Source organism: Pelobates fuscus, chromosome 9 (assembly GCF_036172605.1).
Source record: "Pelobates fuscus isolate aPelFus1 chromosome 9, aPelFus1.pri, whole genome shotgun sequence".
Classification (NCBI taxonomy): Eukaryota; Metazoa; Chordata; class Amphibia; order Anura; family Pelobatidae; genus Pelobates; species Pelobates fuscus.
The window spans coordinates 49,950,206-49,968,306 of NC_086325.1; the positions used below are offsets into that span (position 1 = coordinate 49,950,206).

The following is an 18,101-nucleotide window of genomic DNA, read 5'->3' on the forward strand; positions in this document are numbered from 1 at the left end:
AAAAAAAAAGCCTTGGCCCTTAAGGGGTTAATTAACTTTCAGAATGAAGCTGGAATGTTTGCTCTGAGCTTTATGCACTGCGTCACACATTCCCGAGCTCCAAACACCCTGTGCGCAGAACGATTTGACACAATGGAACCATTTTTTTGGAGCCATTTGCAAGCAGTTTGTAATCCCACTGGCGACATACGTACTGCACGGCTGCATTGAGAATGCTGCGCTGTGTTGCCTTCTCTTTTGTTTAGCACTCGTTGACTCCGAAGTAGCATGGCAACTGACGACGTCTCGAAGCGTCCATCTTAGGAAGGGAAATAATCTAAAATGGGAAAGTGACATAATCACAGCACCCAGCCCGTGCTACTGCACTTTCAGTTGGTGCTTTGTAAAGCATGTACTTCTTGGAGCAGATTGCTGTGTACTGCAACAGATTTATTTATTTTATTATTTTAAATTTGAAGGAAATTATAAAGTATTCCCCATCCAATATGGCTGCCACGAGAGGCCATACTGGTAGTCACGTGACCAGAGCGAGCAGCCAATCGGAGAGCGGGACTGCAGATTGCTGAGGAGAAGTGGTAGACGACAGGAGTCACTTACTTCTGGTCACCAAACAATCTCCTGTCTAAGAGCTCGTCTTCAGCCATGAAGGAGGACAAAGAGAATGCAAAACCCAAAGACAGGAGAGGGGAGCTGGGCCCCGTGGACGAGGGGGACAGGATGGAGAAGGTGAAGGAGAAGAAGGAAGTCATGAGCAAGGTGAGGGCAGTCAGAGGGCCTGGGGCCTGGTGGGTGCACACATTGGACAGGAGTCACCTGGCTCATAGCTGAGCTGACAGGCCATGCATGGACACACCATAACTGCTTGATCTGTTTACATGGGATATTGTAAGAATAATTAGCTATAAACCACTTATCCAGCAAATGCAACAGATCTGTATCAATATAATCAGAGATAGACTGTGTTTTTATAACATAATAACATATGTAAATATAACACAATATAATATGTTTGTTAAGTCTATAGTGGAGAGAGAATAGGATATTTTAGGCCAAAAGTTAAAGTAAACATTAGCTCCATAAGATCTATTTATTTTATTTTATTTATTGCCGTTACGCTCTTTTAACATACAGATATGTCAGGTACTTTTTGAATTTTAGAACACTGCGTTTATTTTATTTTTTATTTATTATTGCCATTTATATAGCGCCAACAGATTTACAATATGCGTTTACTTGTTATGTTTATTTTTTTTATAAAAACAGAGCATTACACTAAGTATAAATAATGCTAGAAAATGTGAAATTGAAGTAATAATGTGCACAAGTGGAGAAGAACAACAATATTTTATTTTAGACCATGCATTCATTCATCCTTTTTATTGCAAAAAAAACCAAAAACCCGTAACTGTGCAGAATGGTGTGTTTTTATAGAAAAGCATGTACGCATTACTGTTTCCATTTAGGAGTCTTTTATGTTACAGGTGGTTCTTCGTCGATTGCCTCCAAGTCTAACCAAAGAGCAGTTGGAAGAGCATCTCCAGCCATTACCAGACCACGACTACTTTGAATTTTTTACCAATGACTCAAGGTAACAACTTGATTTCGGAATTCTATTTCCTTGCCATAAACATCACAGTTGTATATTATTAGAAAAACATGTTTTCACACTTCTAAATCAATTTATAAGGAATTCCAAGTTAAGGGAATTTCTCAGAATGCAACTTACCTGTATAAACACTGCCAAGTGGCTGAAATATTTCAGCCAATCTGTGTTCTCCTCGACATGTTGGAGCAGCACTGATGTGCAAAAGGTCTCATATTGTCTGTTTAGATTATGTTGTTATGAGCAGCACTGCCACAAGTGTTTCTATTGGCTTAATTTATTTAAACTGTGCTGCAATACATGTGCATACTAAAACCGTTCCACTCCATTCAGCAGTCTATTTCCTGTTATTTATTTCATTTAAAAGATACAGAGAAAGATATTTACAGGGCTTGTATATATTTACAGGGCTTGTACGTCATGTGCTAACAAAAAATGCGATAACATTTTTAGATTAGATTTTTCTTGCATTTAAAGATATATGCATGTGTGTAATATATTGTTTATATTTTTCTTTTGCTGTCTATAAAATATGAGTTGTGGAGAAGCTAGAGTACATTATTAGCCTTTTCTGAAAGGATGATGCTAGGGGTTGTATGTGATGCCTGTATGTTCTGTTGATTAACGTGAAATGCACTGTGCTTCTTCAACAGCTTATTTCCTCATATGTTCTCAAGGGCATATATCAACTTTAAAAGTCAAGATGACATAATGCTATTTAGAGACCGTTTTGATGGATATGTTTTTATCGATCACAGAGGTACGATTGAATATTTATATCGGAACAGTTATCTGCTCAAACCTGTTGTCCATGTGTAATTCGTGCACTTTTTTTTTTATATATACATATTTTATTGTGGGTACATTTATATTAAAACAGCTGACTGTAGTATCTATGTATGGCATTCATTAGCTTATTAAAGGACCACTCTAGGCACCCAGACCACTTCAGCTTAATGAGGTGGTCTGGGTGCCAGGTCCTTCTAGGGTTAACCCATTTTTTCATAAACATAGCAGTTTCAGAGAAACTGCTATGTTTGTGAATGGGTTAAGCCTTCCCCCTATGTCCTCTAGTGGCTGTCTCATTGACAGCCGCTAGAGGCGCTTGCGTGCTTCTCACTGTGATTTTCACAGTGAGAGCACGCCAGCGTCCATAGGAAAGCATTGAGAATGCTTTCCTATGTGACCGGCTGAATGCGCGCGCAGCTCTTGCCGCGCGTGCGCATTCAGCCGACGGGGAGGAGAAGAGGCGGATCGGAGGAGGAGAGCAGGAGGAGATCTCTCCGCCCAGCGCTGGAAAAAGGTAAGTTTTTACCCCTTTCCAGATCCGGGCGGGAGTGGGTCCCTGAGGGTGGGGGCACCCTCAGGGCGCTCTAGTGCCAGGAAAACGAGTATGTTTTCCTGGCACTAGAGTGGTCCTTTAAGTTGACTAACTTGCTTATCCAGGGAATGCCACCCAAAAATAGACAGCTGTGAGATTGCGTCCATGATAGTAATATGCTGGTGAGGATCCAGGACTGCAGATAAATCCAGAGGCATGCTGGTACCATATCAACTAACAAGTGTTTGTAGTGGTTATAGTGCCCCTTCAATGCTATGCAGGAATTGTAGTAGAAGGTTCAGATTTTTTGTCTGAGAGTGCAGCATTCTTGGATGTGACATATATATTTAGTGCTAGCATTTAAAAATTATTCTGGTAGCATGTTTTATATTTTTATTTGTATTATTTTTGTTCCCCTGTGTCAGGGCAGGAATATCCAGCTGTTGTGGAGTTTGCCCCCTTTCAAAAAGTGGCAAAAAAGAAAAGCAAGAAGAAGGATTCTAAGGCTGGAACAATTGATGATGGTAAAATAACAAAAAAAAACTCCAACTATATTGATCATTCTAAGTACATGATTTGGACTTTTATTTCTCTGTCCTCTGACTTCTGTGTCTGTTTTTATTTCTGTCTCTGTGTCTCTCTCACATTTGGGTTATCCCTGCATCTTTATTCCCATTGGAATTGGTGTCTGAGATTTTGTGATGTCTCCTTGTTAACATATGGCTATTTAACAGCCATTTGTCAAGACAGTTATTCTCTGAAAATGTGCAAAACGCAGCTTTAAACTCATGGAAGAGTGCATTTTTATTTTTTATTTTTTTTTAATGTAAAAACTGTATCCTTTTAATTTTGTCACAAGATCCTGAATACAGAAAATTCCTGGACTCTTACAGTATGGATGATGAGAAACTGACATCAACACCAGAGACTTTGCTGGAAGAAATCGAAGCAAAGAACAAAGAAATGATAGGTAAAAGTTCAATTGGAACATAATTATCTTTAAAGGGATACTATAGTCACCAGAACAACTACAGTTTAATGTAGTTGTTCTGGTGAGTATAATAGTTCCCTTCAGGCTTTTTTCATACAAACACTGCCTTTTTTGAGAAAAGACAGTGTTTACATTGCCTCTAGGGACACCTCCAAGTGGCCACTTCTTAGATGGCCATTGGAGGTGCTGCCGAAATAGCAGCCCTGAGGTTCAGCGTCCCTATGTTCTGCATGGAGACGCTGAATTTTCCTCAATGCATCTCTATGAGGAGGTCCTGATTGGCCAAAACAGCATTTAGCCATGCCCTCGTGACGATTTTAGCCAATCCAATGCTTTCCCTGTGGGAGAATTTTGATTGTCACAAAGAGGGCGGAGCCGGCGCCGGCAGACCTGCGTGGCGCTGGAAATAAAGTGAGTTTTAAACTTTTAAGGGGGGTGGGGGCTAAATGGTGTGTTAAACACTATAGGGTCAGGAATACAGGTTTGTGTTCCTGACCCTATAGGGTTCCTTTAATATTAGTAATAAATCTATCCTTGATCCATACAGCTAAAGAGCTGTTAGGTTAAAGTTAGTTATACTGGGTGTTTATTTGTATCAACTTTATTTAGTTCATTAGTCTTAGTTCCTAATAACTGCTCTGTAAGCTGTTTCTCTCCTGCTTAAAGGGACACTATAGGCACCCAGACAACTTCATCTAATTTAAGTGGTATGGGTGCAGAATCCCTGTCCCCTTAACCTTGCAGCTGAAAAGTTTTAGAGAAATTTCACTATTTACATTGCATGGTTAAGACTGCCTCCAGAGCCACTCCGTGAAGCAATGCTGGGCGTCCTCACAGTTTGCATGAGGACATCCAGTGTCTTGCAGGTCCATATTTCCTTTCAATGGGGAAGGCCAAATGCACAAACGGCACTCGCCGTGTATGAGTGTTAGGCTCCCCCTTGCAATGACATCGGAAGAGGTGGAGATGAAACCAGCGACGAGGGACTTCGCAGATGGATATAGGTAAGGATTTAAAGTTTTTTTTTTTTTTTTTTATCCCTTTGATTACTGGGGAGGGACGGCACAGGGACACCACCATGTTAGGAATACTGCTTCTTTTAATATACTATAGTATTTCTCCCTTCCGCTCTAGAAATACTACTGTAAAGAATGTTGTGACTTGAGTTATTGAGAATTGTAGTAAATTTGTTAGCTTTCTACAGTAGAAAGCTGACAAATGAATTACAACTCCCAGAAATCTTTGCTGTGCACATAAACCACTGCTTATGGGATATGTCCAACAGTGCTGTTAAAAGTTGTGAGCAGAGGCTTTTCCTTGTTTGGTTAGTGCTCAGTGCGGAAGCTGCACAACTTGGGAATTCACAGCAAATGCAATAACCTCAAATACGTGTGAATATTTTTATTTTTCATTTATTCTAATGCTCTGTGGATATTGTGTGAAGTACATTACTTTATCCTAATTTTATATATATAATGGGGGGACGGACACGAAAACCGAGAACTGTTACTTGACATCTCTAAAGCAAACCTTAAAGGAGAACCGTCATGTCAAAACTATTGTTTAATAACAATAAATAGATTTTTAAAAAAAATTGAATGAAGTACATGAGATCCCTATTTTTGTATATGAAAAGATCCTTCAGGCATATACATACAAATAGTGTTTGGATTTGACAATCTGTGATTGTCACTGCTCTGTGCAGGGAGTGAAGCAGGGGAGACCATATTGTACAAGGATCCTGTCATCTACTAAAGAGAGAGATGAGGTTTTCCTCATTTCTTTACATAAACGTAATTTAACAAATAATCCATTTCCTTTCAAAACTTGTTGTGTTGAGGTGACAGTTGTCCTTTAATGAATGCTTTGCCCAAAATCAGCATTTGATGTGTGTAAATTGTATTTGTATATTTATGTTGGCATGTGTGGTCTTGTTCTGTTTGCTGGGATTTGTCTGACTGTCTTTTATTTGTCCTTAGCTAAGAAGACTACACCGCTGTTGAGCTTCCTAAAAAATAGACAGGTATGATTATTTCTAAAATGTCTAATCATTATTTCTCTTAACCACTTAAGGACCACATGACGGTATATGCCGTTGTGCAGGGCTTTAATGCCCAGTGAATGCATAGTCCGTCATGCTGTAAAGGTACCAGCATTGATTAAATCTACCTGGGCGGTCCCCTCTGTTGTTACTGCTCGTAACCCTTTAAATGAAACGGTGGCGTGGTTAAATATAAAAATGACTCCTCTCCCCCATCCCTCCCCCCCCCCCCCGCCTGATACAGTGTCCCCAAGTTTCATGAGGACCCCCAGTGTCTGAAAATACCTGGCAAGCTCTTCACTGTGTGAGCTAGGGAATCCTGTGCTAATGTGAGCTGGTTCTGTCTGGGATGTTCCTTTAACCCATTAAGGACACATGGCATGTCATGATTCCCTTTTATTCCAGAAGTTTGGTCCTTAAGGGGTTAAATGTTTGGCTAAAGTTCCAACATCATAGAATATTGCAGATGGGTAGTATATAGTTTTTATGTGAGTTCCATTACATAATTAGTAGTAATTTGTATTACCTACATACACATTTTTAATATGTTTTGAAAGTACCTTGAATCATGCAGTGTTTAGAACCCATTCTCATTACCTATATTATTTTATTTATTTATAAAATATTTTACCGGGAAGGATACATTGAGATTTCTCACATTTTCAAGTATGCCAAGTGTTATGCTAAATTATGCCTACATTTGCACAAAAAAAGGCTGCAGTTGTAAGCTTGCCCTGTATTCCACTGAAGTCAAACTAGGATTCTGTACTTAACCTTTAACTGTACAAATATTGCATTGTGTTTTTCTAATCCTTGTCTTCTCTGACTCTGTAAGAGAGCCCATGCTTTGACAAACACTGTTTGTAGCCTGTGAATGAGACCATGAATAGCTTTTTGAGATTTTTCATGCATAAGATGTGTTGAACTATGCATTTCATAAACTCCTGCTTGACAGTGGTTTATTGGAGAAGATGAGACTCGGAATGAGATGTTGCTGGTTAGTGGAAACCCTTCCTGGTTTGAGAAGGGCTCTCCACTGCTTTCAGCTACAAGTGTATCAGCAGCAGGAAATGTTAAGGAGATTATCTTTTTATTCATTTATTTTGTTTCACATTTGAATGCATTATCTGTATACATCCTGCATGGATTAACCTGTCGGCTATTCCTTCAAAACACATTCAGCATTTGTTTTTTTGCTTCGTTTTATATCATTCAGTGGTTATGTTTTGCTTGCTTTCCCAGAGAGTGCGAGACGAAAAACGTGAAGAAAGGAGAAGAAGAGAACTGGAACGAAAAAGACTACGTGAAGAGGAAAGGAGAAAGTGGAAAGAAGATGAAAGGAGAAAAAGAAAAGATGCAGAAAAACAAAAAAAGTTTGAAAGGACACCTGAGAAAGAGACTGAGCGCTCAAAGGATGAACCAAAAATAAAGGTAGCTAATGTCTACATGCCATCTCATGTAAAAGATATGGAATAGATATTTTTATTTTTTTTCTGTTTTGTTTTTTCTCAAAGTTTTCACCGGTTTGGTCTGGTACTAGGAGCAAGATGTCACATTGCACCCAACACCCATACTGCGCATATAACACCGCCACTACACCTGTTGGATATAGCTTACCCAATAGTCACTTACATACATTGCATGCATTACCCATAATCCCCATCAATTGCCCACATGACATACAGCACCCATCTAACATGCATCCCAAACACATGACACTCATATCATAGAAACTATGAACAATGTACCTCAAATGTGTAGTTGCACGATTTAAGGGAGTGCTTATCTGTGTGGACACTGTCGGGGTTTCTACAGTGTTTCTCAGTAAGGACATTGAATGTGAAATATGTGTGTGTCAGACAATGGAAGGGTAGTAAAGGGGGGTCACACTTTATTGCCATATGTTATATTGAGTACAAACTTTTTGATGTCGTAGCTGCTTAAGAAACCTGAAAAAGATGACGAGAGAGAGTCAGAAAAGAAGTTTAAACCCAGAAAAACTGACAAGGAGGGTGTGAGAGAAGAACGTGTCTCTTCCGGCAAAAGATCAGATGGAGAAGCTGGAGAGGAGAAATTAAAAAGGTGCGTGTGTTTAAAAAAAAAAAAAAAAAAGTTTTGTTTATGTCTCGACTATTTAAATGGTATGCTACACAGCCGCATAACCACTACAGCACACTGTAATGATTATGGTTCCAAAAGCCCAGTGTAGCCATCCTAGAATAAGCTATCAAATTAATTACAAACGGTTTGACACTTGCCCGTCTGTCATGGGTGCCCACAGGCTCTACTGCTCTACCATAGCTGTGCAGTCCAGAAGTTCATACACACATATTGGCATAGAACTATAGCTGACACTTGCTGGCCAATTAATCTAATGTCCAAAGTTAACCTGCTAATGCAAAATATGAACCAGAAGGATAGTGGGCCGCTTAGAGAAAAGGAAGTGTCAAATTGTTCATAAATGTTTTGACAACTTGCGTTGAACAGCGCCAGAGGTCTCCTGGCACTATAGCCACTACAGCTTGCTTTAGTAGTTTTGATTCTTTGAGTGTCCCTTTTAAATGTTGCAGATCAATAATTCTTACAATACAACATCATTAAGAACCAGTGAACTCTCAAAATATGTTTTGGGGCTTATTTACTTAACCATGATTTGTAGTTAAATTTCTAAAGTTAGAACAAAATAGCCCCTTTATGAAAATACACCAACTCGGCTATGTTCCCAGCTTGCTGATTATGACCTCAATCTATCAATTTTACCTTTTATCAAACTTTACAATTGTGTAAATAAATCCATCCTTCCATTTCCAGCTGAACTTACCTTGCTTTTAATCCTACCTTTTTATCTATCCTCATTTCTACCATGCACAGAATGTGATGTTTACTAAGTATTTTTTGTTGTTGTTTGCGTGTTTGTTTATTTTTTTAAATATATAAGAATCTAACACAGTTTGCGATTTTCAAAATGGTGTATCTCAATGCAGGACTGAAGAAGACTATGTAAAAGATTACAGAGAAAAAGATTATCGAGAGAAAGATTATGAAAGAGAGCGGCGACTAAGAGAGAAAGAGAAACTGAGATACCACGACGAGGAACGTCGGAAGCCACGAGAACGCTATGAGAAAGATCGGTGTTTCAGGAGAAGAGATGATGAGTACAGGAAGGAGCGAGACAACATAAGAGACAGAGGGCGGAAGCAGGACCTTATTGATTGTCAACAGAACTCTGAGAAATCCGAGAGGGCAGCACGTGATGAGAAAAAGGAGGAGGCTGCAAAGAGAGATCGTATAAGGAACAAGGTTGGGCATAGAATACATTTTTATGTAGGTTTTTTTCTTCTTGAAGCTATTGTGTGTAGTACACAAAATGACCTTGGCCTTTGCAGTCCTTGTCCTTAAATAAGCATCATGTAGTTTTATAGAAACCTCTATAGTTATCTGTATAATCGGGCTACAACTCAGCTGTTCTTGGACTAAATACCAGATACGCCTGTTTGCCAGTTTGTCCAAAGCCCAAAGAGTTGATGGACTTTAATGATCTTTCTCATAGACATCAAAACTTCCCAAGTCTGGGAAGGAGCCTAAACGCAATACAGATCTTAGAATTTCAAAAAAAAATGTAGTAAGATCTTTTTTGCTTTAACCCCTTAAGGACCAAACTTCTGGAATAAAAGGGAATTATAACGTGTCAGACATGTCATGTGTCCTTAAGGGGTTAAATCTTTGATTTTGTCATACAGAATTTTTTTTAACACTGCTCAACATTCCTGTTTTCTGTAATGCACTGTTATTGTACCCTCCTTCCCCCTGTAAATCTATATGTAGCTAGTCCTATTGGTCTCAGTGTTTGCCTGTGGGTTTGATTGTCGATACTTAACTCTCTCTGTAGATGGTTGGATAGTCACTGGCTTCTATCCAGAGGGTTCTAGATCGTATTTATAGTGTGCATGTAGCACCTCTCCTCGCTGCACATTATGCATTTACCCTTTTAAAGATTTTTCTGCTTCTGCTCTTGTACAGGCAGAACCCTTCCTAACCATTAAGCAGCTCCAGTCAGAATCTTTTCATTCCGTTCTATGGGCTACAGTTGTTTATCTCCCAGCAGCATTTCCAATCATAACGTAGTAGACATTACGCAGCCACTAACCGATTGTACTACCGGTTCAGTTTAATGGGCAGGGCTACGTGCCGAGATTTGCAGGACTGCCTGCCACCTAGACAGCTCGTCTTTTTTACCCTGATTGAACACTCTGGAAGGCTGTAGTTATAAGCCACTTTCTGTATGGTGCGAGATGCATGGTACTCTCTATGCCATAAACTTTTACAATTGATGAGTTGTTTTGTTGTCTTAAGTGACCGTTTTAACATTTAAACTACTGCAGGTTGCAGGGGGAAGTGATTATACTTACGTGACCCTGTCCTTTGCAGCCTATGCCTGCCTGCCAGTACTGTTCAGCTTCTGGCACTTCAGAAACTAGTCAGCCATCACGTTGTCAAGCGTGTGAAATATACCAAGACAAAGTAGTCCCTACTTTGTGTTAGTATATCTTTTGACTGCGATGGAATTTCAGTGAAATTCCTACAAAATCAATCTCTTATTTTTATCTACATTAAATTCTCATCATGGAGGGTGGTGTGATTGTGCTGCTTTAAGTTACTTATATTACCAAACCAAATATGAATTAGTCTGAAGCAGTTTACATATCAAACGCGAGTAGACAAACTCAAACGATTACAAGGCAGCACCCAGATGCCGGTTGGCAAGAATGCCTGTATTCTGGAATTTCAGTTGCCCAAAAAAATGAGAGAGGAAAAACTGTAGTAGTAGATATAATAGACAGACAGACAGACAAGGAAATATTCTAAAACCGGTTATTCTAACCTACTTACAGATTAAGCATTTTTTTTCACAGTTTGCTGCAGTACGCAAGGGTAACTGCAAGGCCCACTGTTGCTGCTTACTATGAGAGATTAGACTTTATTCAACCAGACCACACAGGTTCACATTAGTAGATGCATTCTGGTAAATTTATTTTGTTGATCAGTATCACCTTGGCAGAGAACTAAGGGTTATCTGAATTGACCACTGTGTATCCTGCATCTTCTTGCTACTGACTATCTCTCTGGGTATATTTACTGGCCATACTGTAAAATTAAAAATTCCATTCATGACCGTAAATAATCTGATATCTTTCTGTGTGATGAATAATTTTTTTTTTTTTTTTTTTTTTTAAATATATATATTTTAAGTAGTCTATTGGTTCTCCTAACCTAATCAAATGGCGTAAATCGAATACTCTGCAAAGATGTAGATGTTTGTAATGATTTGTAATGTTTAATATAGCATTTTATAATTCAATCTTTATATGAGGCAATACCTTTTTATGAGAACTGAAAAAGTAACAGTAGCAATATAATCTACCGCAGATGATTAAATATGCCAAATGTTAACGTGCAGTCCTTGTTCTCCAGGATCGTCCAGCAATGCAGTTGTATCAGCCTGGAGCAAGAAGTAGAAGCAGACTAACCCCATGTGAGGAGAGTCCAGCCAAGACTGAAGATCAAATCACAGAGAAAAAACCAGAGGGTGAAACCAATGATGCTCAAGAAGAAGAGTAAAGCAAAAGAAGGCTTGGTGTGCCCTGCCCGTCATGATAACCAAAGAAAAAAAAAAAATCGGCAATCCAGAAGTGCCTTCAAAGAGAAGGAGTCAAGAACAGGCAGGAGAAGTGTCCATAGGAGATTGTTGGGGCATCTGTGGGATGACAAAGCACGAGTTTGGCTGAAAATCCAAGTTGGGTTTTTTGTAGTAACAAGGCCATATGTAAGACTGTCCAGTCCTTAGTGCAAGTGAAGCGGTGGTGAAATAGGTGGAAATTTCCTGTTTACAATCTGTGTTGTGGCCTTAAAGAAACACAAGTCCTCCATTCCTGTGTTGGCAAAGGGTTATGGCAGAACTATATTTTTTTCGATGGAATTTTCAGCTTGGTGTTATATGGGCTGAATAAGTAGAGCTATTCCAGTACAATTTGCAATGTAGGTGTTAGAAGTTTGTTTTTGTTTTCTTTTGTTTCATTTATCATGCTTCGATTTATCTTTTTTTTTTTTTTTTCAATATATTATCTTTGCTCTAAAATGCTGAAAGGACTCAAAATAAATGTAGTTTTCTTTATTTCTTGATTATTTTCATACAGATCTTTATTACAGTTAGAAACCTGCTTTGACATAATCTCAAACTATCGACTGCTTATTTTAGCAGAATGCATAATATAAAGAGTTAATTATGTTCTTAAATATAACTTAAAATGTTTTATTATTTTTTATTTTCTATGGACAAAATAAAAGGTACTTTTGAAATGTATATCTTTGTGTGTGTGTGTGTGTGTTTTTGTTAACCCTTTCCCTTTTGAACAATGCAATATGCAGGACTCACACTTCCAAGTTCTAACTAGGAATACTAGCTACTCACAAGGAAAAAGCTCCTTCCACTATCTGATTCTTAGAATGGACAGGGTAACGGCATGTTTAGTGACGCTTCTGTAACGTGTATTCTTATTTAGATATTAATCACAAAGAAGTAAAGACCACAAAACCTTAACTGTGCTATAATTAACACTTGTCTTGTGTTTACAGCTACATGTATGAGGATGAGAGAGAAACTTAAATGTGATCTCTTTACCCTACTAATTTGTCAGTCTGCCTTGTAGGTATTGCAGGCTATTTGTCACTTTGGAAGTACTCCCTGCAGAGTATGTGTAAGACTTGGTGACTGATAGAAATCTACAAACTCAGGATAATACTCAGCCTCACCCAGTTAATTCTGTCCAAACGTGGGCAGAATCGATATTACTTCTGCCCATTTTTCTGTAGTGAGATCTAAAGAGGGGTTTAAACCTCATTTACAACAGATATGTGTCAAACCACTGAAACTTTTTCATTCTTACCTGGAGAGGTTGTATCAGGAGACTTGAGCCGCCATAACCACTGTAGTGAGATGTAGCACTTATGATGGTTGGAGTCTCTTTGGGCGATAATCTAAAATATTTGTGAAAGCCGTGGGGCAGGGTCATTTTTGTTGGCCGTTGATCTTTAGCAGTTACTCCCAGATTAATCTTTAAACCATTGTAGGATGGGTCCACATGCACCCACACCGTATCCAGCTTCTTTATTGAGGTGAAGAAGTTGTCAGAGGACCATGCTCATTGGCTTTGAGCACTCTGTTAACGCTGTCAGACAACGAGAACCGCACTGCTTAAATCAGTGGCGCTAATTGGATTATCCTGCAAGGAGAATCCAAAAGCAGGGTTACAGCCATGAGTGCCAAGCAGAACCCAAGTAAGTTGCAAAAACTTTCTAAAGCAATTTGACAAATTACTCTGGGAATTTCTCCAACTGCTTTGTATTATTATTACCATGTCTTTTCCAGACTCTCCCAATTTTTGCTAATTCTTTCATTCACTCCCTATATATTTGTTAAGAACTAACATTTTTTGCAGTATTGTTTAATGGGTTTATAAGATTTGACTTGTTTTACTTAAAGAAACAAGTGGGCAGTCGAAATGAGCCTAAAATCTAAAGGTTGTATTTCATGATATCCTACCTCTTTTCAATAGCTCTCTTCGTCTTTTCTGTTCTCTTCCATTTTCTTTGCGACTGCTTTTCTTACTTGACCTTCCTGTTTTTATTAATTGTTCTTCTGATCTCTTGCACTTTCACCCTACCGTATTTCTTTTTTTTTTTTTTTTTTTATTCTTTTTTTTTGGTGCAAAAGATTTTACATGCAGGCCTGTGTAGCCACGACAGCAGACACAGGCAGGTTCATGCAGACATGTTCGTGGCTTTTTACATTTGCACATTTTTTGTTAAAAATGAATATAACAGGCTAGTAAACATTGCTTATATGATATAACATGCTAAAGTATTTAGGCATATTAATAGTTAAACGTAAGATTGATAATCCGCTTTGTCTATTTGGTATGATTCTAACAGGCTAATACAAGTCAAGTGTTCGTTAAAGGTTAAACAGGCTTATTGGTTAACTGTAAAATAACAGGCTTTGTAACATTAGTAGTCGTATTAAACATTCTACGCTAGACATGCATGTGATAAAGTTAATTATGCTTAAGAGTATGTTGAGGTACATGACATTGCTTATCTAAGAGGGGTTACTATTTATACTTCATCAAAGTGGGCTGACAAACTGCAAGCCGTTAAACACAGGCTAGACTAGCTGAAAGGTTAACGTAACATGCTCATTATTAACACAGAGCTAGAATTTAACATGGTTTAAGTATGATGGCTCCCTACCGTATTTCAATGCTCTTTCCATCTCTTCCACTCTCTCCCTATCTTTACCATTGCTCGTATTGTCTCTTCCCACTCCAAGGGAAGCATTCTAAGCAACGTAACCACTGTAATTTCGTCCACCCTGGACGGGGATGGTTGACTGAGAGTTCTGGGGGTGTTAACCCAGGCCGTAGTTGACTGGAATTTACATTGACAACGAAGAAGTGGTAAAAGGTCATTCCAAGCACCATAACCAACACAGTGATTACAATCTATGTAATCACTTCTAAAGCAAAAAAATAAAAATCTGCATTTGGTCAATAGTAATAAGTAAAAGATTATTAAATAAGTGAGTTGTCAATGGAGTCAATGCAAAACTGGAAAAAAAAACTCAAAGCTAATCAGATGTCAAAGATGTCTCACAAAAGTAATCTAAATACGTTTCATAACATGCAGATATTTAAAAATGAGACCTATAGTTTAAAACAAAAAATAAACTTAGTCTTGTAAATGGGTATAGGATCAGCGCTGAGTGATCTAAAGGGAAATAAACAAGTAAAAAGCTGCAACCTATGGGTATGAGGTTCCCTCTAATGTCCTCAAAGAAGAAATGACAAAAACACAAAAATAGGTTGCGCTATACAGAAAAAGGTATATAGTACTCACATATGCTAAAAGTAAAGAATAAAAATAAATATGAACATAATAGTCCCGATATGTAGTAGGCTTCTTGTGGGTTCCAATAGGCTAGTAGAGACTTGAGTATATAATGTATTCAATGAGAAGCTGGATCTTCTATACCTTGGGAAATCTTGACTCAATGATGGACATGCAAATGAAAAAACAGAGAGACTCCAATAGTGCAAACTGTGTTTGAGTACCGGTAAATAGAATAAGATCGATATTAGGGAGGTATTTCACTCATCTATTCGAGAGCATATACTCGCTCAAGTGTGATAAGCATTCAGTGGCGTTTGCCCCCCACTGGTGGGATATCGGTATGAAAGAGAAATAAAAGCCAAATATAGTGCTCACTGTATTTGTAATAAAAATGAGTCTTCACTCAGAGGAAGCTCCAGCCCTGATGTCAATAAACCATGTAAGAGCACCATGTGAAGACTCATTTTTATTACAAATACAGTGAGCACTATATTTGGCTTTTATTTCTCTTTCATACCGAGGATTTATCTACACCTATATCCCACCAGTGGGAGGAAAACGCCACTGAATGCTTATCACACTTGAGCGAGTATATGCTCTCGAATAGGTGAGTGAAATACCTCCCTAATATCTATCTTATTCTATTTACTCAAACACAGTTTGCACTATTGGAGTCTCTCTTTTTTTCATTTGCATGACCATCATTGAGTCAAGATTTCCCAAGCTATAGAAGATCCAGCTTCTCATTGAATACATTATATACTCAAGTCTCTACTAGCCTATTGGAACCCACAAGAAGCCTACTACATATCGGGACTATTATGTTCATATTCATTTTTATTCTTTACTTTTAGCATATGTGAGTACTATATACCTTTTTCTGTATAGCGCGATCTATTTTTGTGTTTTAGATAGTCTTGTATAAAAATTGTAAATTTCGGGGGAGGGAGGGGGGAACAAAACCTTCATACATGCACATCAATAATCAAAAAAATCTAACTTTTATTAAACTATGTAGACTTTTTTTTTTTAAATAGCCTCAAAAATACATTACCAGTGACTAGTGAAGCGAGGATGCAACCATAATGCCAGTGGAAGATGTAAGATATTTCCCAGTATGTGTTTTTATGAAGTTACACTGACTCTGTGTGAGAGATTCTAAACAAGCCTTTCAAGAATCCCAATCTCAGCTAAACAATCCATTATTTCCAAATAGCTGATTGTTCTCCGATGTCCCACTTTTGGAGACATTTGGAACTGTCCTCAAAAAATGTACTGAGAGCATCATTAGACATGTTTGCGCTATACTAGGGGCACCATACAGAGTATCGAAACAGTGATCCCTGCATGGTAGGTGTGTGATTGGCAGGCAGCCTGCCCATTAATGTGGTAGGTTAGTCCCCTTTGGGTGGTACAGGTGATGGCCTGCCCCTTCTTATCCTCCCCACCTGTGTCCTGATTTATGGGACATACTTTCTTTTTTTTTTTGTAATTCTTTATTTTTGTTATGCATGCGGGTACAAATCGACTTAATAACGCCACGACAGCGTGTACATTGACATTTTAGTGAGACAATGGCATGAGAAACATTGCATATTTTTATTATGATAGTATAAGCAAGCTTAACCCCTTAAGGACCAAACTTCTGGAATCAAAGGGAATCATGACATGTCACACATGTCACGTCCTCAAGGGGTTAAAGTTCCCAACACATCACATAGTTGAAGAGTCGGTGGACAAGATGTTGGGGGCATGCGTGTGTGTATGTGTGTGTGTAAGTATGCTCAATTTGAAGATTTTAAACCGGTGTAAACATTCTAATATGTTGCAAGTTTAGTAGGTTATAGTGAGTAATAAACATGTTAGGCTTGTTAGGTATACGATGTAATAGGTTTCGTTTACGAGTGTTTTCTTAAGAAAGTGCCGCTAGACATGCAGGCCAGTTGGCATGGGGTTGGCCAGTAGCTGGCTCTTCAGGGGCATTGCCAGTGGGTGTGAGACTACATATGATTATCAGGAAAGAGTTGCCTCTAGCAATAACGCTGGGGTGATGGATAGCATGAGAGTATAGCTTAACATCAGCTTATGTCAGTAGTCCGTTTCCCACCTTGGTTCTGGGGCGTCTGCGGTGCCCTAGGTGGCAGTGCCAGCGCTAGCCCAGAATCAATGGGACATACTTTCGAAATGTTACTTCTACAAGAAAATCACCACAAATTCATTGTATATGTACTTACTAAAGAGAATATTATCAGGAATTCACAGTGAATTGCAAAATTGATGCCAAAATAGCCCAATTAATTAGCATTCTACATGTCCATTCTGTTTTGATTTAATCGATTTTGAACTTTACATTGACATCAGGCCCGGACTGGCCATCGGGCAAACCGGGCAAATGCCTGGTGGGCCGCGATGGCCACGGGCAGAGGCTGGGGAGATCCAGCCGGTCTATGCAGGGCCGGCGCTATCCGAGCGCCGGCCCCGCTGTGTTGCATGAAGGGCCGGTGGGGAGATCGAAGATCTCCCTCACCGGCCCACATGCTCTCAAATGCGGCCGCCGGCTGGGAGAGAGAGAGGGAGGGAGCCAGCCTGGAGAGGCGGACCCGGCGGAGCTCTAACTTGCAGCTCCGCCGGGTTTCTCTCGCGAGATCCGGGCCGTTGCCATGGCAACCGGCCCGGTCTCGCGAGAGTGAACTCTAGCCCGAAGGCTAGAGTTCACTTACCACGAGGACCACCAGGGATGGATGTCAGCGCCCCCCCCCCCCCTTCCAGGCTACAGGTAAGAAGGTAAGGGGGGGGGGATATAATGTATTTATTTTAAATAATTAAAAAAAAACAACAACTCAATATTGGCATTTACCTGCCTCCCCCAATACACAATCCTTGCAAACACATACATCACCCTCACCCAGCACCCTAATACTCACACAGCACCCTTACATTCACCCAGCACCCTAACATACTCACCCAGCACCCTAACATACTCACATAGCACCCATCACCCTAACATACTCACCCAGCACCCTAACATACTCACCCAGCACCCAGCACCCTAACATACTCACATAGCACCCAGCACCCTAACATACTCACATAGCACCCTAACACTCACACAGCACCCTGACATACTCACACAGCACCCTGACATACTCACACAGCACCCTGACATACTCACCCAGCACCCTAACGTACTCACCCAGCA

General features: G+C 39.4%; 1 protein-coding gene across 1 annotated transcript; it reads left to right on the forward strand.

Moving 5' to 3' along the window:
• The first annotated feature begins 560 nt into the window (after positions 1 to 560).
• On the forward strand, positions 561 to 12,317 carry UPF3B (UPF3B regulator of nonsense mediated mRNA decay). Its single transcript, XM_063433370.1, has 10 exons — positions 561 to 756; positions 1,482 to 1,588; positions 2,257 to 2,363; positions 3,350 to 3,448; positions 3,784 to 3,894; positions 5,895 to 5,938; positions 7,199 to 7,387; positions 7,893 to 8,038; positions 8,941 to 9,256; positions 11,429 to 12,317. Exons 1-10 carry the CDS (start codon positions 643 to 645, stop codon positions 11,573 to 11,575), a joined length of 1,380 nt encoding a protein of 459 aa, XP_063289440.1. The 5' UTR covers positions 561 to 642; the 3' UTR covers positions 11,576 to 12,317.
• The last annotated feature ends 5,784 nt before the right edge of the window (positions 12,318 to 18,101 follow it).

Bases quoted from the DNA above. Each gene is read 5' to 3' on its own strand.
- UPF3B (XM_063433370.1), top strand. From the start codon at position 643: ATGAAGGAGGACAAAGAGAATGCAAAACCCAAAGACAGGAGAGGGGAG. The intron at 1,589-2,256 runs GTAACAACTTGA...CTTCTTCAACAG, and splicing joins TTTTTTACCAATGACTCAAG to CTTATTTCCTCATATGTTCT. The intron at 9,257-11,428 runs GTTGGGCATAGA...CTTGTTCTCCAG, and splicing joins GAGATCGTATAAGGAACAAG to GATCGTCCAGCAATGCAGTT.